Source organism: Athalia rosae, chromosome 4, assembly GCF_917208135.1.
Source record: "Athalia rosae chromosome 4, iyAthRosa1.1, whole genome shotgun sequence".
Lineage (NCBI taxonomy): Eukaryota > Metazoa > Arthropoda > Insecta > Hymenoptera > Athaliidae > Athalia > Athalia rosae.
In genome coordinates, this window is record NC_064029.1 from 558,641 (window position 1) to 584,387 (window position 25,747).

The window sequence follows — 25,747 nt, forward strand, 5'->3', positions numbered from 1 at the left end:
CAATGTAGGTCCATTCCACGTAAGCTTTCACACATACCTAAAACTGCAACGACTGCACAATACTTTCATTATACTATAGAAATGGTTGCAGCTATTGTTACAGTAACTGATTACCATAAGCGAAGTGTGGTAAATGACCTGATAATTAATCGCGAAATTATGTGTAAATTATGTGATTGTTGAGTATTATGTCTCACATCGTTTATTTTCGCTATAGGTGTAAATTTTACATACATTTATGGAACGGAATAAAACTTTTTCCGCTTTCGAAACAATGATATAACTTGTGTAGCTAACAATAAAACACACTAAAATTTATTGCCGGCATAAGTCATTCTTCGAATTACACAATTCTCTAACGAAAATGCGCGATTTGCGGTGTCGGTGCGGCTAAATTTTGCAGAAGCGCTCCAAATTTTGAAAATCCTGTATTTTCTGAGCGTAAAAAATTAAATCGGGGGGTTACTCGGGGTAAGTTTGAACTTTAGTGCATATTCGTTACGAACTTTGAACTTCAGCGGTGAGGTGAGAGAGATGGAGATGCTGTTTGATACAGGAGGGTTGAGGGTGACGAGTGTCGCGTCATTTACGAGTGAATACATTTTAAACGCCTCCCACAATCAGCGGATGGCAGGAGAGCAGGGTGAGCGAAACGTGAAGGCTTTAAGCCGGCGAATCGTGCCAGGTTTGAACGGTTGAAATGTAATAATATCCAATAATCTCGCGGGTCAGAATGCGCCCCGGGGCGGATGGCGGGTGCTCGGATAAAAAGGGACGTTTTATCGCGATACCCCAGCACCGTCAGCCAACCAGCACCAACGTCCTCATCCCCAATCCCTCGCACCACTACCAACGGGGATGAGAGCTTCGCGACTCCGTTTTATACGAAATCCCGGACGAAATTAATTATTGATTTCGGATACCAGCATTCAGAGAGTTTTAATTGAAAATAAACCGCGTCCCCCTACGTCGGCGTATCATTTAATTTCGTTCAATCTCCAGTTCTTCGCTGCGGAGGATCATAAGTGTGAGAAATTTGATGTTCCCTTCAACGCGAAGTTAGAGAAATATTTATGGGGAAGGTGATATTGCAAAATAAAATTAGGCGAGTTGTTTTTCTACACGTTTTTTATTTCAATGAAAGTTATTATTAGGTATCACATGGGACGGAGTTGACAAGACGGGATGAGGAATATTTTTAGAAGCTCATTATTTGTTAAGTCACCATTTTCTTTAGCCGCTAGTAACTGAGGTAGATTCGGGTAGAATCGCGCTAGTTCCTGACCTCGGCTTCGATTGTTCTTCCTTCAATGCGGGCAGAATTTCTATCATCTGGATTAAATCATTCCGAAAAATGGGATTAAAATAAACATAGATAATAGGGTTTTTTTGATACAGCAAATAGCAGTCAGCGATTCAGATTTTTGCTGATAAGCCCACGAGGGCGTTTCCTGTATATGATAATCGAAAATTTATGGATTCTATCGTAGCAGGATTTTGTTACTAACTAGGATGGAAATTGAAAAAGTTCATATTGGATCGTGAGGAAGTGTTGATATTAGGATATTTTTTCACCAGAGTATCTTGGTCAGATGATAGTTTCAGATTTTTTATATTTTCCTACCGTTTTTATAAATTCTTAGAATAAAAAAAAAGTAATCATGATTCTTCAGTTTGCCTAATTAATTACAAATCGCAGTGATTGTTTCACAGACGTGGTCTTCGATACCAGCAATACGCATCGCGTATAATTAATATTATAAAGTGAAAACGGGTAAAAATTCGATGTAATTAAGCAATATCTTTGATCACCTCCTGTAGTTCATCCTTTGTAAACATATGGAACATTTTCTCAGGCGTCATAGTCATCACTTCAATGTTGGTATCGTTTAATTTTTCCTCCATTACTTGCTTTAAAATTGTCAGTACTGACGTGATTGCTTCTTTCAAAGTCATGGACTGTAATAAAAGAATTCGAATTAGGCAACTGTTATTAAAAAAATCATTCCTAATATTATCTAGAGCAAAAAAAATTCTGTTACCTTGTGGTAAACTTCTTGCAACGACTGTTGAGCTCCTTCACTTCCAGAGCCAATAGCCATAGCATCGAATTGAACGAAAGTGCCCGACGGATCCATGTGGAATAGTTGTGGGCCATTTTCGTCAATCCCAGCAAACAAAATAGCTACTCCAAACGGTCTTGACATCGCACTACCATCGTCGTCACTGTCCCCAAATTGAATAGCTAAGTTCGAGACGGCTTGAGCAGCAGATTCTACAGTCATTTTCTCATTGTATATGAACCAGTGATTTTGGCACTCGACTCTAGCGCGATCGATTAGGGTACGTGAATCAGCCATGAAGCCAGAAGATGCGCAGCCAATATGCTTGTCTATTTCAACAATCTTCTCTATTGTGGTAGGTTCCATGAGTGGGGAAGTAACTCGCTTTTCTACAGCTAGAACAACCCCTTCTGAGGTTGAAATTCCAATAGCTGTGCATCCCAGCTTGATAGCTTGATTTGCATATTCCAATTGCAGCAAACGACCCTCCGGTGAAAATGTATTCACACCACGGTCGTATTCAGAACGTGTAAGGAACATCTGCAATCAATGAAAGTAGTCTATTGGTTAAATTATTATAGCTATTGACATAAATATCAAAGGTTAAGTTCCAACTGCTAATAAGCTGTGGCAGTTATAAGAGTGAAAGGAGATCTCAAAATTAGCCTGGGTAAAATAATTTGGGGAGTAAAAATCTTCTGAAGAAAAATAATGGATTAAGATACGAAAAATAATTTCAGCATATCATCAGGAGAGGTTATGAAGGATGACAGTGCAAAACAATAACCATTAGTGAGTTGTTACGTATGAATTTTTTTTTTTGAATGATAGAATGATCGAATTATTTTAACTATAATTAAAGTCTTACCGTGTAGCTCCAAGTATTTTTATGTCACAATTACTTTAAATATACGCCGACACGACCCGCTTGTGTCAGAAACGCGCTAGTCACGAACAGAGCTACGGACCAGCGGAGTCAAGTGAGGCATTCGTTATGTGTCAAAAAGTCATAGCGATATTCTGATGACCGAATTGGCAATTCAAAATCATGAATAAACTTCGAATAATATAATTGAAGGGTGATCAAGTTCATTCTACACTGATTTTATCAACGTTATATTGAAAACATTGCATTAAATTCGTGATTCTGTTGACCATGGATGTGATACCTCAAATGCCAGGCGCACTGCACACGTGCTGATATTGTGCCGATGACAAACTGTCAGAGTAATGATCAACAAAAATACCAGTTTAATAATAAAACTAAGAGGGTCTAAATTTCAAGTGCGTATCGTCGAAAGTTCGTGAGTTAGTTTTATTGGTAAAATAAATCGTGGCTTGTGCTTAGTTAATAAAATCTACGAGAATTGGTAAACATGGAAGAGGGCGATGCTGGGTTAGAATCTGCTATTCTGGAAGCGAATTGGAATAGGTTATTAATTATTTTGAAGCCTAAGTTCTTCCCCAAAAATGAAGCAGGGTAAGTCACTCATAGCCACTGATATGTTTGTCAGTGCTAATAGCTGAGACCTCTCAGGTCCCGTTCTAATTTGTTATTGAGATCTCTTTTTTCTTCCAGACAATTGGTGAATCCTCGCATCATTGCAACCATGGCCAGAACATTAACAGAGCCATCTCCAGATGTTCCAGAAAAAGTGAAGATAGTATTTTTGAAATGCTTGATGAATTCTTGCGTTAATGGTTACGAACCCAAAGAATTTGACTATGCAGAGTCAGCATCCAAGGAGGGTAAAAACTTTTATGAAATTCTACGTGAGATTTATGCTAAAGATTCTGTAACCGATGCAGTAGCCAACAAACACGGCTATCCAAGTTTTACTCACTTTCCTTATGAGGGTGTTGCCAAATGGGCAACAAACTACATTTCATATGTTTTATTAAATCATGAAAAACAGTCTGATGATAAATTAGAGATTTTGAGATTGAGCATACAATTCCTTTGCAATCTCTGTAAATCTCCTCCACAATGTATATTTGATGAACAGTTCAAGAAAACGATGATGTAGGTATTTTTATTACCTTACTATCAATGGGCAAGGTCTTTAGTCTAATCACTGCCTCTTTCTATGTAGCGTTTTCATCCAGCATGAACATTTACCTGTTCAGAGAGCAGCCTGTGCCTTTGTTCACAATGCACTTACTCTTTTTCAAGAAATGTACTATACAGATTTTGAGAAAGACAGCTTAACATTATCTTTAATCAAGCCAGTCAAATTGGGGATTCCATCCGCTATTGATGCATTGAAATATTTATTGAAAGACCCCGTGAGATTGTGTAGTATTTACAAAGATCTGCCTACAGACGATAGGTTATATCTTCTCGAGCTTATTTACCAGGAATTACGTGAAACTGGTTTTGAGACCAGTGCAATCAAATTTTCTTCCGAATCAATCTCTTTTTTATCAAATCGTTTTAAAAGAAAAAGCGACTGTGTATTGAAAACAGTCAACTCATATATGGATGGAACCGAGCCAATGGAAATCATGATCCTATTGGATATTCTGGGAGTTCTCACTTCGATAACTTCTGAAGATAAGAATTTCGTAGTCACGCTTCAGAATGATAAAAGTCTTCTCATCAACTGTATCTGTAAGTATAAGATTGTGGGTTGGTGACTTGATGGAGTCAATGCGAATTTTGAACATCAGGTGAGATTTCAATTTTAGTTTTGTTAAAGTCATTGCACATGATTGGGAAAGAAGGCGATAACTTCTTTACACCTGTGCAAAGACTTAATGAGCTCGCACCAAGCGGAAGCATTGTTAAAGATTTAAATGGCGAGACACAGAATGAGAATGCTGCTCGGCGTAGCGGTGATATTCAGTCCCACCCTGCCTTTGGATTTAAAGCTGGATTGATACGACTTATTGGTAATATGGTGCACAAGCACAAAGGCAATCAGGAACTGGTGAGTAAAAAAAATCTAACACAAGGTGTAAGAATAGATCCACTTGTTCCATTTTTTTTTTGCCCATTGTAATAAATAGAATTTGAAAATGAACCTGGTAAGTGAGGATCTGTTATCCTCGAATTCTTTGTCGACACCGACGAAAGAGACAACCAGTCATCTGTCTTATTGACCACCGATTCGTTTTACCGTTTTACCGTTGAGCCTCAAGCGGCATGCGATATCGAGCTTTCGTACCGACTGTTCCATCCAGATACTTACCCAGTGACCGACAAATTCCGTGCTTATCATTACTAGAAAAGATGACTTTTTAATTATTGTAACAAATAATTAAAACCCCCGTCAAAAAAATCTCTTTGTGTTTTTCAAACGTTGTGTGAATTGCGATTACTATTGGTAGCGTGTATCAAAACTATGCGGAGAACCGGGATAGTCATAAATCCGGTGGTAAAAAATCGATTCTGCTGTTATTACACTTTTTATCAAACAAAGCAAAAATTAACTGCTTCAGCCAGGCAGTTCGACATGGTCATTAGTTACAACCCGATACTTCATTAGGACCATATACCATGTCGTGATTCGATTTCTATGGTGGTAATTCATCGGTGGATATCGATATTCACGAGGTGTACAGGTCATTGTAATACATCTACGTATAATGATGCCCCATCGTATGGGGGAATAGAGATATAGCTACATGTATAATACCGATGAATCGATGCCGATCTCCGTCTCAAGTTTCAACCGGATTGCTCAGTAATCGAAGTGTTATATACTGTCTGTGTCTTTTTAAATTCAAGGAATACCGCGTCTCCGAAGATGATCATTTTTTTCTCAACACCTGAATATCATAAACTTTTTTTCTTACAGCTTCGAGAAACCGATGGAATACCGCTGCTTTTAGATTCTTGTAACATGGATGCAAGAAATCCACGTATCCTTCTAAGTAGATATTTCCAGATAGTTTCGAGAAACTTTACTTTTCTCTCAATTTTTCTTGACTAATGTGGACTCAGTAATCATGCAATGGACGATTCTCGCCATGCGAAATGTATGTGAAAATAATACAGCTAATCAAGAAGTCGTTCGAGGGTTGACGAAAATTGGTGTAGCGGATAACAACGTCCTTCGGGAAATGGGGATAACTTTGCACGACGAAGGATCTGGCAAATCAGTTGGTATCATGCCTCTCGAGAGAACCTGTCGTAGCGAAAAGGAAGCGGAATAAAATTGGTAAAAAATGTTTAAAAAATTATTTTTACATGACAAAAAATGATCCATCAATAATTTGTCCCTACCCATTTTTTGAATCCCTGACGAATCCAAAAAATTTCATACTCGAAATTTTTTTAATACGATTTAATACGATTTACGGCATATGTTGGCACGTGGCGAGATAATAACAGTCCTTTCAAATTCTATAATGACAAATTGATTCATTATAATTACTTAATCGCTGGTTACAATTCTGTTCGAATGTCGATAGGAAAAGCTGATAGGAAATCAATGATTGTGATACCGGCACTTATGCTCGAAGTGTAGTATAAGTATACTCGAGATCGCTATTAGAAATTGATCGTAAACATATGTGCGTCTAGATCGCGAATAAATTGCGTAATAAATCTGCGATTTTATAATTATCTAAAGATATGATCGCGTCGGACACGCATTATACATAGCTACAGGTATAAATTCAATTTGTGTGTAATATTATAAATATACCTAATACTGTTATGCAACAGACATTTCACAGGCAATTTCTTTCGCGGCTGATTTACAGCTGTTGAAAATTATTTCCTCAGGTATTCGGGTAATCAGACGTACGAACTGAATTGATACCATTCAAATTGAGAATTAAGAATCAGAAGAGTGTAACTCAGACGAAAAGTTTCATTTAATTCCCCAGCTCTTAAAATTTTTCTCGTTTTCATTCGACTTTCATTCAATATCGCAATCACCTCTGCTTCAAAAAAGAAAAAAAAACAATGATGAAAATTAAAGACCGCACCGATAGAAAAATGTTGCTTTTCATTCGTCGTTTATCGCGTCATAAATATCTTGGACTTGAAATATTGGAAGTGGAAATTATATGCGGTAAATTTTCGTTCACTGTGCATACCGACACTGCATAGGGATGAGTTATTTCTCGTATGAATTTAATATACGACGAAATCAGATGATTCAAAGCTGCTGCTGCGGTAAATGATGTAAAGGTATGTTGTCAGTATTGAAAGTACAATATGCTGCTGCTGGTTGCTACGAGTTTCTTCAGTTTCTAACTCTACTCTAACGAACTTTGGGTGTAAGTAGATAAATAATAGTAACGTGTTAACAACTGCACTTGCGATGTGAGATTTATGCACCTATAAATACAACGTGTATGCGTATAACGTATCCTCTAATCGGTTTTGCCAATCAGTATAAAGTTGGTGGTTTATGCGATAGGGCTATCAAAGAGATCCAAGTCCCGCATCGAACTTGAACCGTGCATGATTTGCCTCCGAGAATTTATATTATACTTTATTATGCTTCCTTCTCGACAATGCAGCATTCAAATGTAACTAGACTTCCATATCCGGTATTCCTAGGAATGCACGACGTTACTCCTATGTACGTTGAAGGGCTGAAACCGCCCACGCATGTACCTACGTATATTCATGTCGCAGCTAACAATAAGCTGGATGCGATTTTTCATTTATTTTCGAAAGGCCGTGAGTTCGAAGTCGCTCTTTATCATTTCATTCCAGACCGCATCTCTTGCTCGGTCTTGGTTCGCGCTCATAATAATTTCACCGATGAAATTGCTTCCAATTTGAATATTAAACCATTATACATATGAAAAGAATAAAATATGAAGGGAACGTATGCAAAACAAAAATTTCCCTCACCGCATTCCATACGAACAACCGTCATTTCGACGTTGTTTAATTCTTTGTAAATTCGTAGGCTACGCCCCTCGGGTTCTCATCCCTCGATACATAATGAAATAAAACTGATAGTTTGTACAGTACTTAATAACTTTTGCAACGCATGCATTTAATAGCCGTTGGAATAAACGAATTTGCGATGCAGGTATGTCGTTGGCAGCATGAGCTGCATATTGGTGAGCGAGAATCAAAGTGTTACCGAAAAATGTCGATAAATTAGTTTCGCGAATGCTTTTACGCGAGATTTAAGAGTTTAATTACTCGCGTTAAGTTCATCAATATTCATGCCCGTGTATACGAAGATTGCCGCATTGCATCAAGTCACTTCACGTAGGAGGTCAACGCGTTGTACGTATACCGTACATTTTACCTGCGTGCAGTATATGAGATAAAAAATTAACGAAAAAACTAATAAAAATGCTCATCCTTCCTTAATTTTCTTACGGTTATATCATCTCTGCTTCAACCAAATAGCGAAGCTGAATAAACAGACGGCAAAAAAACGAAGGAAGATAAGTAAATTGATTATACATTTATCGGTGATAACCGTGGGTGCGTTTCAAATGGATCATGCGAGCGGTAGGAAAAAAAAACTTTCTCATATACTCGTGTAATTAATAATGAATATCGGACGTGTTTGACCGTAGAAAATTAACGAGTTCTCATATTAATATAGAGGCTACGAAACACGTCTGCAGCTAGCCAAAGTCGGTACCTAATAAGTCTTGCTTCTTGCACGCGCGCGACTTACGTTTGATCGTGCGGTACGTATAATATCCTATTGCGGGACATAACGCGCGGTTGAACCGCGCCTACGCCTACGCAGACGTCTTGACGCTTCGCGGTCAAAGTGCCGCTCTCCGTAATATATTTCCTCCGCTGCTCTATTATATCCCGCCACACTTCTTCGAACTTACTTGTACCACCTATACGAGCAGATATTACGTACGTACGTCAAAAATCGGCCCTGCTCGGGTAAAATTTTGAACAAATCTACCGGGCAGAGGTATATTTCAATCATGCCCTTCGCACGTGAATCCTCGACAGGGAAAGGTCGTCGATGAGTAAAACTTCCGATTGTGATATGCGATCTCTCTTCGCTTGCGTGATTATTTGACATTTGATCTTAAAAATTACGTACAACCGTCATAGTTTTGGTAATACGAGAAATAGGCAAAATAAAATGTAATACACGCAATTGGTGTTGGTGTAACGCTAAGTGGCCGTCGGCTCTTGGATAATTATCACCAACCGGTATATAAACCAGTTTTATGTCTTTTTGACAATATAATTGTTTTTTTTTTCGTTTATTTTTTCATTTCTGCTTTTCATTTTTCTTCGAGTTTTACACACATGTGCAGAGATCGCGGTGCGTCTACTTATCCATAGGATCGTTCAAAGCCCCCGTGATGCTTGGAAATTGTTTGGCTTGGCCCGTACCTCAATTATTTAGTCTCATTAGGGAACGGATGATAATTAATCGTTGAAAGTCCCGTGATTATATGGGTGCGCGTGGGCGGCCAATGCCGATCGGTTCCGTCCGGTAAAATGAAAAAAAAGAAAATAAACAAATAAATGAATAAATAAAAAACCATCGATGAAACTTCCGCCGCAGAATTTCCAAGCTGTGCGCACGGTAACCATGAAATCAGTTCATTCATCCTGCCGCGTCCGCAGGTCATCGTTATAAGTTTTATACCCATATTGTAAATTATGAATATCTCCGTATTGACTGGGAGAGAAAAAAGAGGATTTCCTCTTCTCGCATTTATGAATATACACACGGGCGTTAACCCGATTCGATTCCGCTACGGTCTTCCTTGCAGAGGACGTAATATCACCATATGTATAATAGATGTAACAGGGGCGATTGATATTCGCGGTGAAAATTCTAACCGAGGAATTACCGGGACTAATCGCCGATCGTATATCGTATATTAGTATAATAAATTGTTGACTGTTATTAATTACTCGCTAATTATCAGACGTCAAGGCAATTAAGAGCCGAGTTAATTGCCGGATAGCTGTATAACATTCGGCCCACCCTCGTCATCAATAACTTCTGCTAGATTATTCCGAAAAAAACACACACTCGCGTACATCTTCTCAGATCTTTATTACACGTAACACGCACACACTCATGTACGTATACATCCATATATCCGCCCACGACAATTTTTATCCCATATATCCTCGGGATCCCACCAATTCTGATCTATAGATCAAAACAACCGCGGTGGAGAGATATAAAAAAATTAACAAGTTAAAAAAAACATACTTGTTTGTTTAACCGGATTCGAAATTCATTACTCGCAACGAATTTTTAAATAATTTATTCAATCGTTATTTTTCTATTCACTTCCTCTGCATTATTCTGACTGAGTAGCGTCATTGATATATATTTTCGAGCGAATTAAATGAATGAAAGGATCGATTATGAATGTTAATTCTGCAGAATTTCCGACTCAAAGACACAACTGCATCGTCGCATCCCCGGATTTCTATCGATTCTTTTTCATACCTGTACGAATTCCTTTCCATGCATAACAAGTGTATAGGTGTACGAGAAGATTTCTGGCGTTGTAATAATATGGGCTTTATCTTTATGATCCCAAACTCGAAAATGAGAAACGCGCATGCGTTGAGGTGTGTATGCCCAGAAACAGCAGGAGTTCTTATCAGAGCTCAGTAGCTCTGCCTGCATCAATTATAATACATTAATATCCCGGATCCGTCCGTTTATATTCTCTCCATTATACATATTTACGATGAACTGAAAAACTCTGCCCGCGGAATCAAAACGCACACGTTTTAATTACCATCGCCGTCATCGTCGTTGTAATCATTATTATTAATTATTACACTCGTAACGACGTACCCGTCAAAATCTTCGGGCATCCCTGCACCCAAAGTGCAGCAGCATCTTCCGGTCCGCTGCACTCGGCATCTCGCGAGCTATCGTTAGGTTTTCACGATCGTGTGACTTCGATTAATAAATTCTCTACATTTATTCCATCGTTATAATTTTTTTCACCCAAGTATAAGAGATGAAGAAAGCCTGTCTTTGAGGAAAAGCTCGTACCGCTGTCACAGTTTTTTTGGTCTTCTACATTCCGAATGTCGAAAGTTTATTTTAACAAGGTAACAATCACCGTTGATATCTGACATGCGTTTACACTAGAAATCAGATAAAATTTTGATAATAGAGTCGTGTAAATTCTTTTGAATCCGATTGATCGGAATAACTACGAGATAAATCCCAATTCACTTCAAATCTGACTCGAACAGATCTCCGTGCGATCTCAGGCAGGTCTATAAAATATCGGCGTAAACTTCGTTCAATTTATCGACCGATTAAGCATACTTTTTTTCCCGTACAAGTAGAACCAAAATCAAAGTGCAAATTTTCATATCATTTAACTCCAATGATCTTTGCTCCAATTTTATTTTAGTCTATCCCAATTCCATCGGTGAAGTTTCCCGAGTGTTAAATGGAGAGTGAGAATAATTTTGTGTTATTCAGCTATAAATTCAATGGGACGAGCTCAAAATGTAACAAGTGATTCTCACAACACCGATCACGTGTCATATGGTCTTGAAAAAAGGATGCTGGAAATACGAGGACTTCTTTTTCGGTGAGTGAAATATTTCTCTCCTTAGCATTTATTCTTAAAATGTTGGAGTGTAAAATGACTTGAAAAATCTGTTAGTCAAGCGAAGGATTACGGCGGGTAAGGATAAATTAAATTGAAAATAAGAAGAAAAAAAACTCGTATGGAAAAAAGTTAATCCCCACCGCTTGAATCGGTATCCGTAGACAGGGTTAAAAATCACCCTTCGTCGGGGCAAACAATAGGGTCTAATATCCGAAACATTACCTACATTATAACTTATTCAAATGCCCTTCTTTTACACTTCTTCCCTGGGTTATATTTCCATATTCGTCGGTCTCTTACGGGATATTTTCACGTAGGCTAGTGTGGATCGAACGTACCATATACCATCCATACGTATGCGTGATAATGCCATACCATATCATATTTAATACATAAATTGAACGCGTTCTCCGAACCTCGACCTCGACTCAATCTCGTCCGTCTGTTCTTCATACTTCCAGCTACCCCGATTACCGTGTTTCTCGATCCCTGCGCTGCACCTGAAGCTAACCAATGCTAATCAAAAAATAACCACGCCCAATTTATTCGAAAATTTATGTACCGCCTCAATTATATATAAGACTCCGCTCATTATGAACCGAAGTCGTTTATTTTGTTTTCATAATTTTCTTTACTGATATATTTATTATTTTACTTGTGATTTATCGAATATTTACTGAAATTTTTTTTCAAATAACATAAAAAAAAAAAAATAGGAAGGCAAGGAATCCTTAACGAGCTTGGGATCGATAGCCCGGGGCAACGAGATATGCCTAGAAAATTCATAATCCGTTGAAATTGTGTACGAAAAAAAAAAGACGTGAATTAAAATGAAAAAATAAAAACCATCGCCGTGCACTTACATCCTTTTTATAAACGGTGCGTAGCGGTGGCAAGCGTCTGACTTTACAACACAATGCAGCTGAGTACTCGTTTTGTCGTATTTGTTTCTTTGATCATTTTCGTGAGGAATAATTTAGTTAAATTGAATTCTCAAAAAGATTTTGTCAGGTGCGCACGTGTAATACACCGTACGCGATAATTCTCGGGTTATATTAGAATATCACGGAACACGATTCTATTATATAGCGCGTGTTGGTCCTAAATTGCAGCTTGTAAAAATGTCCATGCTCAGAGGGGGGGCATATATGTCCTTACGACCGTAATAGTCTCGAGCGGAGTTCGGAATTAGATGGTACTTTTCTTATTTTTATGATCTTGTTTTCCATCTCCTCCGCTCCGTATATTTGTAAAATCACCTTCGAATCCTTCTTTTTCATTTATACATTTATTTGTACATACCACTCCGTCGTCAAACCTGCGATGCGTACCTTTCTTTTTTTTTTTGCCCGAAATGCGGATACAAACCAAAACGAATAGGAACAAAAAGAATCTGTAGTTTCATCTCGTGAAACATCACGCCATTTATTTCGAGTGTTTTACCGCATTTATTATTTCACTCCGGGTCTCGGGAACTTATTTGAAACTGGCCCCCGCGTAACAATGGTACCCTCTAATTATCGAAAGACCGCACCACTTTAAGACCTTCCAAAAACCCTCCCAGGGATACGAAACCTCGCACCGTATACACACACCTCTTCTTTCCCCTCATATTTTAGCGTACCTACGGGACGATGGAGGTATATAGGTACTTTTCTTGGCTGTTTATTAGTTTCTTCTTTTTGTTCTCATTTTTTTCAAAATCTGAAGACAAAATGACGAAGATTTGAGAGAATTTTTAAATACGAGGAAACTGGTAACGTCCGTTATGGTTATGCTGCGTACAGATTTAATATGTATATTCGAAATGACGTTGAGTTCAAACGATTAATGTACACATATCGGCAAAACGATCGGTGTGTAAGATAAGCCCTGAAACTAAATTGACTCGCTTGATCCGGACAGCGCGCGTAAATGGCCCAAGTTATATTCCCAGTGTTTCGGTGTTTTAATAACGTTTGGATTTTCATATTACGTTCAAACGTCGCTAATTAATTTGATTAATACTAGAAAGCTCAGTCGGTTGTATGATTTAAAACCCGAACCGCTTATACGTATACCTGACTAACTAGTTACCTTTATAAACTATTTTCACGAAAACAGCCCACAACGAAAGGGTCAAAATATATCGAAAACTTATAGGCGTTGGGCTCATATGTGACATCGGCATCTGTGCGTACGGTACGCACCTACCTCAGTCGCACGCGTATATCCATCCGCATGTATAATATCCCGACGGTTTCTCCTAGGATAAGTCGAGGGATGCCGAATATGCAGATCCCACCGACATTTTTTTTCCTCTTTTTTCATTAATTTTCATCCCATACACCGTGAGTCAAAAAATGTATATCGCGTGATTCCGGTGAAGCGGGTCGAAATATTCGAATTTCTTGCGTCGCGGCGTCGGTCTCGGTTGCGATAAACCCGGGCGTTGAAATATTTGAATTTCTGGGTCTCCGAATGAGCCCGAGCAATGCTGGAGTCAGCGTAGCCACAGGCGTGGAGCTTTGTTGATATCTACGACCCTCAAGGTGACGCGTCACAACAAAACGGCTTACGCTGCTGGCTACGCTGACCCCAGCGCAGCTCGGGTGTATTCGGAGACCCAGAAATTCGAATATTTCAACGCCCGGGTTGATCGCAACCCGTTTCACCTACATGGCACTGTACATATAACAAACCCGTGATTATTTTTATATTCAAATACGCTGTGTAGGTGTAGGCGACGAATAAAAATATATGACGATCAATCATAAATCGATCATTAATTAATGATGATTTATTGATCGATAAACGATCGCGTCGAACCGTCATTCCTAATATATGTATTACGTTGTATTTATGTAGATTGTCCGTTTCGATGACCCATTCATAGAAATGTGTTCGAGGATGTTGCGTTCCCTCTTTTTACGTTAAAGATGACCCCTGGTGGTTTATAGGGGCGTAGAGGATAATGGTTCTTCGTTATTCGAAAGGTCGTAGACGTCGGGACCAGAATTTTTTTTTTTTTCAAACAACCCTTCCACGGGATGAAGAAGGCTATTTGTATTTTCTGTCATTCCGACGTTAGGATTCTCTAGATTCCGTTTCCCAATCTGGCGAAATCCTTTCGTAGGTATATTTACCGTTGGAGCTTACAATGAGCTTTATTTTTTATCGATTCGGAATTTTTGGAATACCAGAAGAAGGCTAGGGTATAAACGAAATTTATTTCTTATCTCGGTTTGGAGATCGACGTCTTTAATCGACGATAAATCGATTATTAATAGCTTCCGTTTTTTTCTCTCCGCGTCGTTGGGCATAAAAAGTTAATTAAGATTTTTTTATACCTCTTCGAGAGGAGAAAAAAAATGATCCCGCGTGCACGTTGACTGCGGTGGCTTGAGAAGATCAGCTGGCGTTTTTTTTAATTTTTTTTTTTATCTCTTCTTCGAACAAAAGAAAATGAATCTTCGTTCGACGATAGTCGTCTTCGGATACGGAAATTCGTTCACCTTTTTTTTCGAATCCTCCTCGCGATACCGGGCGTAATGGACGTCTAGATAACGGAGAGAAGAGAGATGTAATAAAATATAACTTCGATTAAACGGGGTTTTCGGAATCCGCGTTGAGATTAGAAACAGCTCAACGACCATTTATTACGGTCGATTCCCGCCCCTTGTACTTTTCCCATATTCACCGAAATATTCTCACACTCTAACGCGGGAGTATCTTCGAGGGGACATTCCTTCAAGATCGACTCTCGATTATTCCGATGCAGACTATAATATTTATACACAACATAATTACATATTCCTCCTACACGCTTCATTCGAGGGAAAAAAACTAACTCGATGAAATGAATTCAAAGTGAGAAACACCGTAGCATATGGTTACGGCTCATGAGGAGTACGAGGTACTACGTATAGCTATACCGAGGCATTATATAGATATAAACGAAACGAGCGCCTCGCAGCAGCAGGTATATCGCGTGTCGTTCAATTTCGCGTTTCTTTTACCTTATTTCTTTTTTATCATCTTTTTCAACGGCACCCCATCGGCCTTCTTTTATTCTCCTTTTCATCGCTTCATTCCCTCCCGTGGCCGCACCAACGGCAGCAGCGGCGATTCTACCTCGCCTTCTCTCGCCGATACACGATTATATACATAGTATATATATTTACATGTATTATATAGGCAATGTACACACATGGACACGTTTTTATTGGCGGTTTGTATTTCGAGCAGATGTTTGTCGCGCACAATGCCCCTCGCAAGGGCTACGCCTGTTACAGGCTCGTACGCCATTGTTGCATCACGGTATAAAAGATTGGGGTAGGTTTGGTCCCCGAAAACTGTATCTCGGAATAAAAGAGGCCCGGCGATTGTCCGTGATATCCTTTTTCTCCGTACATAATAACGGTGATAATAAGAAATCATTTTCATGCAGCACATCAGTTAATTTCTCCGGCAAAGAAATTTTTTCTCTACGAGGGGATGGAAGAAGAGTCCTTTCGTAAAAATGTCGGGAAAAAAATCCGCAGCGTAGCTACAGTCGGGGGGATAGAGGGAGAAAAAATGCCGCCGGTAATCGAACACCAGAAAATAATCTTTGGATAGGTTTTGGACTTATGGCCGTAAGAATCTTACGGCCTGTGGCATCGGAAGTTTATAACATAGGTATCGTATGGTCGTGAAAGGAGGGATTTTGAGACGGCTTATTTAAGGACGTCGAGGGTCGGCTGGTTGAGTGCCGTTCGTACTCCGGGAGGGTCGAATTGTATTTGAATTCAAAATTCGTTACTGGGTCAAGGTAGTTTCCCGGGTTGGAAATGGAGAGAAAATTACACACCTATGTATACATATATGTATATCTAGCTATTTATTTGGAGATCGCTTTTCATTCACCCCTTGCGGATGTGACGCTGGATTTTGGCAGCGGGTAATCTTGGAAAAAAAACGGAAAGGAAAATTCATGAAATTTTACATGACTACGCAAGCGTTTATTATTAGCATCGTAACTTTGTTTAGATTAACTTGTTGCATATTTACGAGAGACTTATCTCGGATTCATCCCCCCTCGTTGGACGAAGACGCTGCGTATGTTAGCTTATAACACAGGGTTTATTTTAAATATAAGAATTGATGAAACGCGCTGCACTGTCGTTTATTTTCCAACTTTGTAAGTGGAAGTTTTTACTGTTTCCTGGTCAAATTAATTTTAATACGACGGATAATCAAGGATAAAAAGAAAAAAAAAAAACACCCGATGATTGTTTTTACATCTACCTACTTTGAAATTCCAATCGTTTTTTTTTTTTTCTCTTATTTCTCTCCTTTTCTTTCCCTCGCATAAATTTATAACAGAATAATTCTTCGGATACGGGATATAACATCATCCTGATTACGGACTACAAAATGCTTCGAGAGTTCATATACAATAACGGCGTTCGATAATTAACTTCCACAAACCACACGGTGATTGTGCGACGTAAATTACCAATGAACAATGAAAAAATATATAAAAATAATAATGCACCGTAAAATCTGTTCACCGAAACGTTTTTGTTCGTACCGTATAGCGTATACATTAATAACGGAACCCGAAAATCCAGAATCCCGGGGCTGTAAAAACCTTTACAATCTTCCCGAGCCTATTAATGACGGTATACATGGAAAAACTAAAATCCAAACGTATGCAAGCATAACTGCGTTAATGCAACTGACAACCGATGCGCGGTCGTAAAATAGTTCACAATGGATTGTTTCTTTTACATTTTTTCTCTTTTTACCGCATTGTGCAATTTCCTCTAGGTATCGTGTACAACGTGTACACTCGTTTCCCGTATTGTTCGTGAAATGAGGAATATATTTCTCTAGCGCCCTACTGTTTCAACGTATAATGTCTTCACCTATTCGTGGCCGTTGATTGTCATTTTTTGGGTTGTAATTCAATGGGTGTAATAGGAATAAATTATGCGACCGTACAGGTGCGCGGCAGAGATCCGAAAATCCGTATACCCTGTACCTAGGTATTAAATAATATAGGAGCATACACGGCGTACGTAGACAGTTAGGCACGCTGTGCGCACCGAGACACAATTCCTGTTGTTTGTTCAAGTCATCGCAATCAAATCGTGGGGTTTTATTATATCGCTGTAGCGTATACGCAACGTATAATACCGCTCGTCCGTTTCCATACGGGGTGTCTGACAATTTTCTATAATTTTACAAATTATACGTCATACGCGACCGAAGCGAATGCAAATATAACGAGAAGGTAAATGAAAAATCGCAAAGTCTAGTTTATAGATAGGTGTACAAACACGATTCATAAATAAAATATTCGAACTTACAACCATCGCGTCACATGTTCCCTATTATAATTACACGGGCTACGTACCTGTACCTCGACCTGTATCGAGGACCGCATCGTTACACGTACGTATCCTGCGGTGAATCCCACGGTTGACGATCAAATTTTGCGGAAAGCTGATAATACGTAAGTAGAAAAGTGGCGAGCGACGTTGATACCGAGTGCACGTTGCGCACAGGTATAATTTTGTTATTGTTAAGGTCCGCGACGCATTCACGCGATGCGGCCATAACGCGCGTACCTCGGCCTCCGCCTATTATAACCCGCGTTGTGCACACGGATATGTTTGACGGGGGTACGTAGCCTTCGTTGCACACACGTGACCGCAGCTTTCACCCTCCAACCCTCTTCATGCGTTGCAACCTCTCCCGCTGTTGCACGCCGGCCAAAACATATGGAAGGGTAATTACGTATTATTAAATAGTTGCCTACCTACCCTATTCGTACGGCGTACGCTACGCGTCAGGCTGACGTACCCCCGCCGGTGAGATGGAACGGGTTCGCTTTTGCGTTTTTAGATCCTACCTCCACCCATGTATAATTTAATGCGCGATACGCAGTTTCGTTCCTTCTTTTTCCTCGCATGGTTATAGTTTCGTGGAATTTCGCGCGCGTGCCGCGAACCTCCCTTATAGAAGGCGAGCACGCGTCGCGCCTTCCTTCCTTCCTCTTCTTTCGCGACGGGGAGAGTTCGCCGGGACGAAAAGCTCTTGGACTTCGAAATGTTCGTTGTAGAGAAATTTGTGGAGATTCGATCGCCGAATTTGGGATCCGCGCTTCCGCTGCAACGTGGGACATCCGCTTCCACTCCCCACTCTCGTTCGTATAAACGAAAAGCGTCGCGACGCTTCTCTCCGCGGATTTCGTTCCGCGCTACGCGGTCCTCCTCGACGTTGGGGCGTCTTCGGTCCCCCCGGTGCGGTACGTAGACGCGATCCCGCAGCATCGCGGCAGCAGGTATATAAAAGAGGAAGACGAACCGAACCGTCGGACGAAGCTGGAAAAAAAAAAAAAAGAAAAACAGACGTATCGAAAGACGAGAGTGAAAAGGAGAGAAATCGAGCTCGGAAAAGGGGGCGCGCGGTACTCGGAGAGAGAAGCAAAGTTGGAGTTTTTGTATGTGTATAGTTATAGCGTCGGTACACCGTACAGGTGGGCATGGGTTAGCTGTTAGCTTGTAGCGAGCAAGCAATATCGGTGTAGGTATAGAGGCGAACCAGCGAGTCGTCGTGGACGAGACCTGATCCCAAAGCCAGGAGCCAGTCCATCGTCGGACCTGTGCACGACCGAACGTCGCCCCGTACATCTTGTCCGCGCGTTCGTGTCTCCATGTGATCCGCGAGATACGAGCGACAGTTTTCATTCACACCTTCGCCGTTGTTCGCCAAAAAATAAAATAAATCACCTCCTCCGCCCTCCTCGCTTCGATCACGCATGCACGGATAATCGTTACGAGCGTCGGGGGAATTCCCACTTGATCAGAAGAAAGAGTGAAACTTTTTTCTAGTTCCTTTGAATTTTTTTTTTTTTTTTTTTTTTTCACCTCTCGAGGGATTTCGTTAGAATGTCAAAAATTGACGGAAGAGGATCGGAAAGTTGACGCATCCATGCGATGACGGGATTCGATGACGAGGCATTCGAATTGGATAGTTGAAAATTATTTCTTTTCCTCTACGGTTTTCAAAGTGGTTCGAAATTTCTGGATGAAGATATTTGCGCCTCTACCGAGATTAATTAACGTCGTTTGGTGAAAATTCGGAAATTTATCGTATCGATTGTGACGCGGGGTGATGTGAATGTGAACTTTGTTAGGACGATAATTAAAACCGTATCGTATACGGAAACTCGTGTTCCGGATGGAATCATCCGCCTGCGTTATATTTGAGGATAAAAAAATGATAAATAAATTTAAGGAGGAACAAAAAGTAAAAAGAAGTTCGTCTTTGTTGTTCGTATATATGTTTATAAATATGTATATTTATTTATGGGATACGTTTGTTCGGTTATGGTACAGGTTCAAAGGGCCGCTGGACATTATTCCGGTCAATATTATGACCGAGCAAACTTTGGATTTTCAAGTTCCCAAAAAATGTTCATCGTCGACGTCGAGTGGATATATTCCGAGGCGTTCCGAATTGCCTTAAACGTGCGATGTACCGTCACCCCATCGCCATCGGTCAGTCAGTCAGTCAGGTGTCGTTACGCGGACCTACGATTCTTCTTCCTCTTCTGTTTCCCATTTTCAATCTCCTCGCACGCGGACGAAACGAACCCCCCTCGTTTCGCCGTGAGGCGTAGGTAAATCACTGCGACCGTTCCCCCCTTTTTTGAAATATATATTATATATTCACGTGTATCGGGTAATCTCGTTAATTAGACTCGGTTTGCTAATTAGTTAACTTGGCGATATTACGAGTGTACGTATACGTAATACCGTGTATCCGATTAGGAGTCATGTTCCCGCGCCGACTATCGTGCGACTGTATAAAATCCGTTTTCAACCCATTAGTCTTAACGATTTTCTGTCATTTCAGATAAATACCAAATGATTAAATAAACTTTCTATGTGTAGACGGCTATTAGTAGGTATAATATCCTGAAACAAGGTGTATATACTTCTGATAATATTACCGTTTGCCGAATCACCGCGCGCACGAGTTTATCTATTTATTCATTCATTTTTTTTATTGACGTTAATTATTTATTTCCCGCATCCGGAAACTCTTTCGAATAATACATATATTTCTCTTTCGATCTCGCAACCGTGTTCCCGTTGACCATAAAGTCGCATAGATAAGAATTAACGTTACAAGGTCTCGGACGCCAGGGAGCTTTTACCGTCCGCGCTAGAATATCCAGATTATCACCTCAACGTCTCATCGCATCGATTCTATTCTATAATTTTATATTCCAAGAACTTTGAGTCGGGTACATATTTACGTATATGTGCGGGTAACGGTAAAATGTGTGAAACGCCCGGGTTCGATCTGCGTTTCTCGGTTCTCTCTCTTCCTTTTTCTCTCGTAAATTTCTCAATCCGTCCGAGTCCCATGATTTTACACGAACGAAGGAAACGGGCGAAGAAAATTGAAAAATTGAAGAAAAACGATAGCTACTCGTCACCATTCCGTACGTAGGTCCTGCCGTAGGATGCGACCCGATCACGCTCGCGCGTTATAATAAAACATCCGCCCCGGTCACCCACGGGGAACGATTTTTTGCACCTACGCCTCGATACCACCGGCATATATGCATACGATATTCCACAAGAACTTCTCCGATTGGTCGGTATCATCCGGTTGAAGAGCCAATCGGATTTTACACGTATCGATATCTTCGCATACGTATACGCGAGGCTACTACCTACTCGTTCGGAGTCTCTCCTTAACGGACTAAACATATATTCCTTTTTTTCCATATCAATAAAGTCTTACGAATTACCGCAGTTGTGCAGTTGAAGTTGTTCTCTTAATTGAAACTCGACGATCACCTTCGATTAAAAGACCCAACCTGCTCGGGACGTATTAGCTTCTTCCTTTGCGTGCGGTGCAGCCTCTGCACTTACACTCGTACGTTTCGTTGATCGAGCGATTTACACTCGGGGCCAAAAAATCATCGGCGTCAAGATTCTGACCAGTTTTTCTTTTTTTCATTCTCCTTTGGCTTAATGTTGTTTTCGATTTTTTTCTTACACGTTGTACATGTGTTACGTGGCAGATTTATTTGATCTGTCCGAGATATGCCTAAGCAGCCCATTATATTCGACACTTCGCACGTTTTTGTGTATTTTAAAACATAGCATTAATAAGGTTCCGTAGCTAGACGTAATACCGCGATGTTCGTGCGGGTTTTTATGAAAGACAAATATAATTATTGCATAATCCGAATAATTAGGAAAATATTTAACTTTTTTAAAATTCTTCGACCCATCTTTTTGTTCTCTTTTTTTTATTACGCCTCGGGCGTTACAGGTACGGCCGAATTAGCTGTCGCTCTTGGTTAAATACCTGCACTTCCGGTGTAACCGCACGGGGAATTAGAAAAAAAAATTCGTCTTTTTTCCGGTTGTCGTAAGATTCTCGCAACTTTTTTCAAATATTCGATACAGTCGTCTATCCGAATCTTCTTTTTTTTTTTCCTCTTCTTTTCTGGAAGATACCTGCGGTTCGCCCGATCATCGTCGGTTTTATCTACGTATAAATCTACGCGTATCCACTCGACGTCGATACGAGCTGACTCACTTGTATGAAACTCGTACGGTTCTCACCTCCTCAACTTTGGATATGAATGTGTAATATCGCTCCCCTCAAGTATGGTATAAATTCAGGTAAAACTCCCGACTGACTGCATTTCCACTCCGACCATTTATATTTCCATACGACCGCAGCCCCTCGTCCCGCAGCGTTGAAAAAAAATCATCGAGTACCCCCCGACAGTTGACCATTAATCCATCCGCTGTCACATTCATCCGACATTTGCTCGGTGCATATTGTTGCGCAAAGATATTATCATAATACAATTATAATATCTGATTAATCGAAATTGTAGATTTGATATACGCGAGGGTGCAGCAGCAGCAACAGCAGCAGCAGCGTAGTGGTTATATGTGAAGTACGTAATCGTTGATGTGGTGGACATATGAATTGAAAGTGAAAATTTCATCGAATCGTCCGAAGCGATCGTCTGTGCGATCCGAGGTACGACGAGTGTCGGTTCGAAAGAAGAGCGAAAATATACCGCTGCAATTGCGATCGATGATCGACGAGTCATACATCCGTGTAGACGAAGAGGACAGTTACGCGAATAGATATAATAATATAAACGTACACACGTGAAGCGGAAAGATTTGACGAAATAAATTAATAAAGTGATATTGTATATAATGTGAGAAATGCGTCGTGGCGAAGTCGCGGTAATCGCGATAGCCCTATTGGTTCTCGGGCAAGTCCCGGGTCCTCGTCAAGTCAGGTGAGAGTCACGAATGAATCCTTCTTTAATTAACATTCGTTGGTTGTGTTAACAAAGGTCATACCGCTGTAAGAAAAATTGTGTCAACTTTTTTTAGGAATCACGTCGTTGAAAACCTACAACCACGTTCTCTACGCACCACGTCCCATAATGTGATCACTCGATTGCTCAATTCCCTTCTTCATTTTTTTTTTTTCAATTTTTATTCCGCTCATTCTTATTTTATTTTATTTTTTTTTCACTCAATCATCACTTCGCTTCCGTGGATATAATTGGACTCAATTAGGTCGATATTTCAAGATGCCGAACTCGTCTCGATATAGGTACTCTCCTAGGCTTCTCCATTCTGCCCTTTATGAAATGCTCGCGGTTATACTTACAACCCCGAAATCCTTAACGATCGAAGAAATTGGGTTCAAATTTCCAACTAATTACCTAAACTCCTCATAATTTATACGCTAGACCGATATATATATATCTGTAATATATCTATAATAGGAGCGCCGCCGCCGCATGTTTTCTCTTTCTTATTCCTGCGTCTTAATTGTGTTATAGTTCCAGCCAATTTAGTTAATGAGAATAAGGATAGATCGGGGTTCCGATGATCTTGATATTACGTACGAGCGTTGTGATATACTACTTCGCAGCGACCATCTTGAATCTTGAACCGCGCCTCGATCGTTCGCGCGACGTTTTAGTTGTCATCGACGTTGTTCGAGCGAACGACGAGTCATCCGGATGACAAAAGTCACCACCCAGATTCTCTTTTTTATCTTTTTCGTATAAATATTTATGAAGCTTCTTCACGGTCGTTGTCGGAAATGATTATGCCCGCGAAGAATAACTCAGGTGGAGTCCGGAAGGAAAAGTGAAAAAAAGACACGATATTTAACCTGCGGCTGCGACGAGGAGGGTGGGTCGGAAACGAGAGGGATGCAGTTGCATGGGAGGAGTGAAAAGAGGAGGAGGGAACTCGGAGAGAGCTTTAAACTCGAGAGTAGATTGCTTTCGTAATGGGTATTGTCTCGCGCGTTATCGGGAGAGGGAAAGATTCATCTCGGAGGGTCGTAAGAGACGCGTTTTACGATCAAAGGGTTTGGGCATCGCGCGCGCTACGATGCGGCCCGAGGTATAGCTACGGAGAAGACGCGTGTCTGGACCTCGACACACCGAATTACAACCGAATTCTCGCATTGTAGTTTTTTTCGATGGGAAAAAAATTGGACATCGATAATGCCTGAATATGAATATTACCGCGTACGTCGTAGGGTCGTCTTACTCGGCAATTTCGATCTCGAATGCTCTTGATTTTCGGACGATTGGGTTTTCTCATCGACGGAAATCAGAGGAACATATCAATCATCAAATTTCACCTCGAGTCAATTCTGCAGTTTGCAATATTCCACCGGTATAAAGTTTTAGAAATCTATCAACGACATCGTAACGCGAGAATCGCGCGAATCGAATATTTCCTAGGAAACAAATTGGCTGCAAATCGACAACTCGATATAAGGCTATTTTATTGCTTCGATAATAGTTTATTCGGTATAAGAGGCATGCGGTTAGGCGATACGTGTGCGCTACCGTGAAAAAACCATCCGCGACCATGAGTATAATCGTCGTAACGAAAAAATGTACGCACGATACGAGAAATGGAAAGGAAGAGAACTCGTTCGCGGATGAAAAGCCAAAAGGGGTCGAAGGACGTCCGTAGCGTTCACAGCTGCGTCGCGACGCGATCCAATTACCTGCGTTGAAGATCTTTCGAGGACGACTCGATAAACGCAGCCTCTAAATTTCGGTCCATCCGAATTCTCTTCCCATGGATATCGGTATCGAACTCTACTTGAACCCTCGGCGAAGATATCGTAGGACCGTCGATCTATCGATCTCCGATTCAGGTCCATCGGTTATCATCGCGTCGCAAGTCACGATCCACCACAGAGCATAGGGACGATCCACGATCCGTGATCCACGATACACAGCGTGACCGTTACGGGAGTAAATACGAATACGTGTACCTTTGTGTTCACGTGCGTGTACGTTACTTACACGCGATACAAAAAGACACGAGACACTGCTATAATAAGATCTGATTTCACAGCCCCGGGCGAAAACCGATGTGTATAATGCGTTCAAAACTCTGTTTCCTCGTACATCGTCGTTCGATGTGAAAGAAATTTTGACTTCCTGCAGGCTACGGAATGGAAAGTTGGGAAAATTCTCAACGTCATTCGACGCGGTCTGCTGTCAGAGGGTGGTGCGGCGATCGGGTCGATTAATAAACTTTTCAACGCCCGTCGTCGCAGTCGTCGTCATCCGCGTGATCTCGAATACCAAAGATCCCGTGTACATTCAACGGCGTATACCTGCGTGTGCCGTACATACCGATGCAAAAAATTGATTACATGCTTATTAATCTAAATTACGTTTACCTCTTTCACCCTGTCGGAGGTCTTCTTCGGAGCAGCGCGTGGTCCGGGGCTGTCAGATTATAGTAAGCGCGGTATACGTACGTTGAGCGGATGAGCCGGTCATCCATCAACTGGTTCTCAAGACGCTGGAGTATAAAACGCGATATTTTAAAGCGTTTCCCTGTAGTCCGTGATGTACGGAGTTTAAGTGTCGTCGTCTTCGTAGCAACGGGGTCCGCTGCCGCGGGATCTTTTCGAAACCGAAGCGACCGGGGCGGAAGACAAGTCGGATATTCTTGAATGCTCTTCACACGCGATTTAAGCCACACGACCGCGTACACGTCCACCTTGGACAAGGTGGAGACCGAAGACCTTTATAAATCGTCGTTAAAAAGCGACGTTCATTGTTACGATTATTAGTATATGGGAGTTTC

At 40.7% G+C, this 25,747-nt stretch overlaps 3 protein-coding genes across 6 annotated transcripts in view; 2 read left to right on the top strand and 1 right to left on the bottom strand.

Annotated features, from left to right (window-relative positions):
* Window positions 1–1,595: 1,595 nt before the first annotated feature.
* LOC105687465 (proteasome subunit alpha type-5) lies at window positions 1,596–3,077 on the bottom strand. The gene is made up of 3 exons (XM_012403124.3): window positions 2,932–3,077; window positions 2,043–2,603; window positions 1,596–1,959 (listed from the first exon to the last, which is right to left on the bottom strand). Exons 2-3 carry the CDS (start codon window positions 2,601–2,603, stop codon window positions 1,792–1,794), a joined length of 729 nt encoding a protein of 242 aa, XP_012258547.1. The 5' UTR covers window positions 2,932–3,077; the 3' UTR covers window positions 1,596–1,791.
* Window positions 3,078–3,087: 10 nt separating this feature from the next.
* Window positions 3,088–6,764, top strand: LOC105687468. Its single transcript, XM_012403128.3, has 6 exons — window positions 3,088–3,543; window positions 3,643–4,086; window positions 4,157–4,674; window positions 4,752–4,993; window positions 5,864–5,927; window positions 6,010–6,764. The coding sequence occupies exons 1-6, from the start codon at window positions 3,440–3,442 to the stop codon at window positions 6,219–6,221; spliced, it is 1,584 nt and encodes a 527-aa protein (XP_012258551.2). The 5' UTR covers window positions 3,088–3,439; the 3' UTR covers window positions 6,222–6,764.
* LOC105687523 (protein Wnt-7b) overlaps window positions 6,096–25,747 on the top strand; it is a 58,979-nt gene continuing 39,327 nt past the window's right edge. Inside the window, exons 1-2 of one of the 4 annotated variants that reach the window (XM_048654868.1) lie at window positions 10,494–11,061; window positions 11,444–11,555. In XM_048654868.1, the coding sequence (XP_048510825.1) occupies window positions 11,455–11,555 (101 nt within the window). In that variant the 5' untranslated portion in view covers window positions 10,494–11,061; window positions 11,444–11,454. Of the gene's footprint in view, window positions 6,227–10,493; window positions 11,062–11,443; window positions 11,556–18,587; window positions 19,867–22,479; window positions 22,900–25,747 lie in introns of those variants that run through there. The other 3 variants (XM_048654869.1, XM_048654870.1, XM_048654871.1) reach the window with 3 other exon arrangements.

Bases quoted from the DNA above. Each gene is read 5' to 3' on its own strand.
- LOC105687465 (XM_012403124.3), bottom strand. From the start codon at position 2,603: ATGTTCCTTACACGTTCTGAATACGACCGTGGTGTGAATACATTTTCA. The intron at 1,960-2,042 runs GTAACAGAATTT...CTTTTATTACAG, and splicing joins TGCAAGAAGTTTACCACAAG to TCCATGACTTTGAAAGAAGC.
- LOC105687468 (XM_012403128.3), top strand. From the start codon at position 3,440: ATGGAAGAGGGCGATGCTGGGTTAGAATCTGCTATTCTGGAAGCGAAT. The intron at 4,087-4,156 runs GTAGGTATTTTT...CTTTCTATGTAG, and splicing joins CAGTTCAAGAAAACGATGAT to CGTTTTCATCCAGCATGAAC. The intron at 4,994-5,863 runs GTGAGTAAAAAA...TTTTTCTTACAG, and splicing joins ACAAAGGCAATCAGGAACTG to CTTCGAGAAACCGATGGAAT.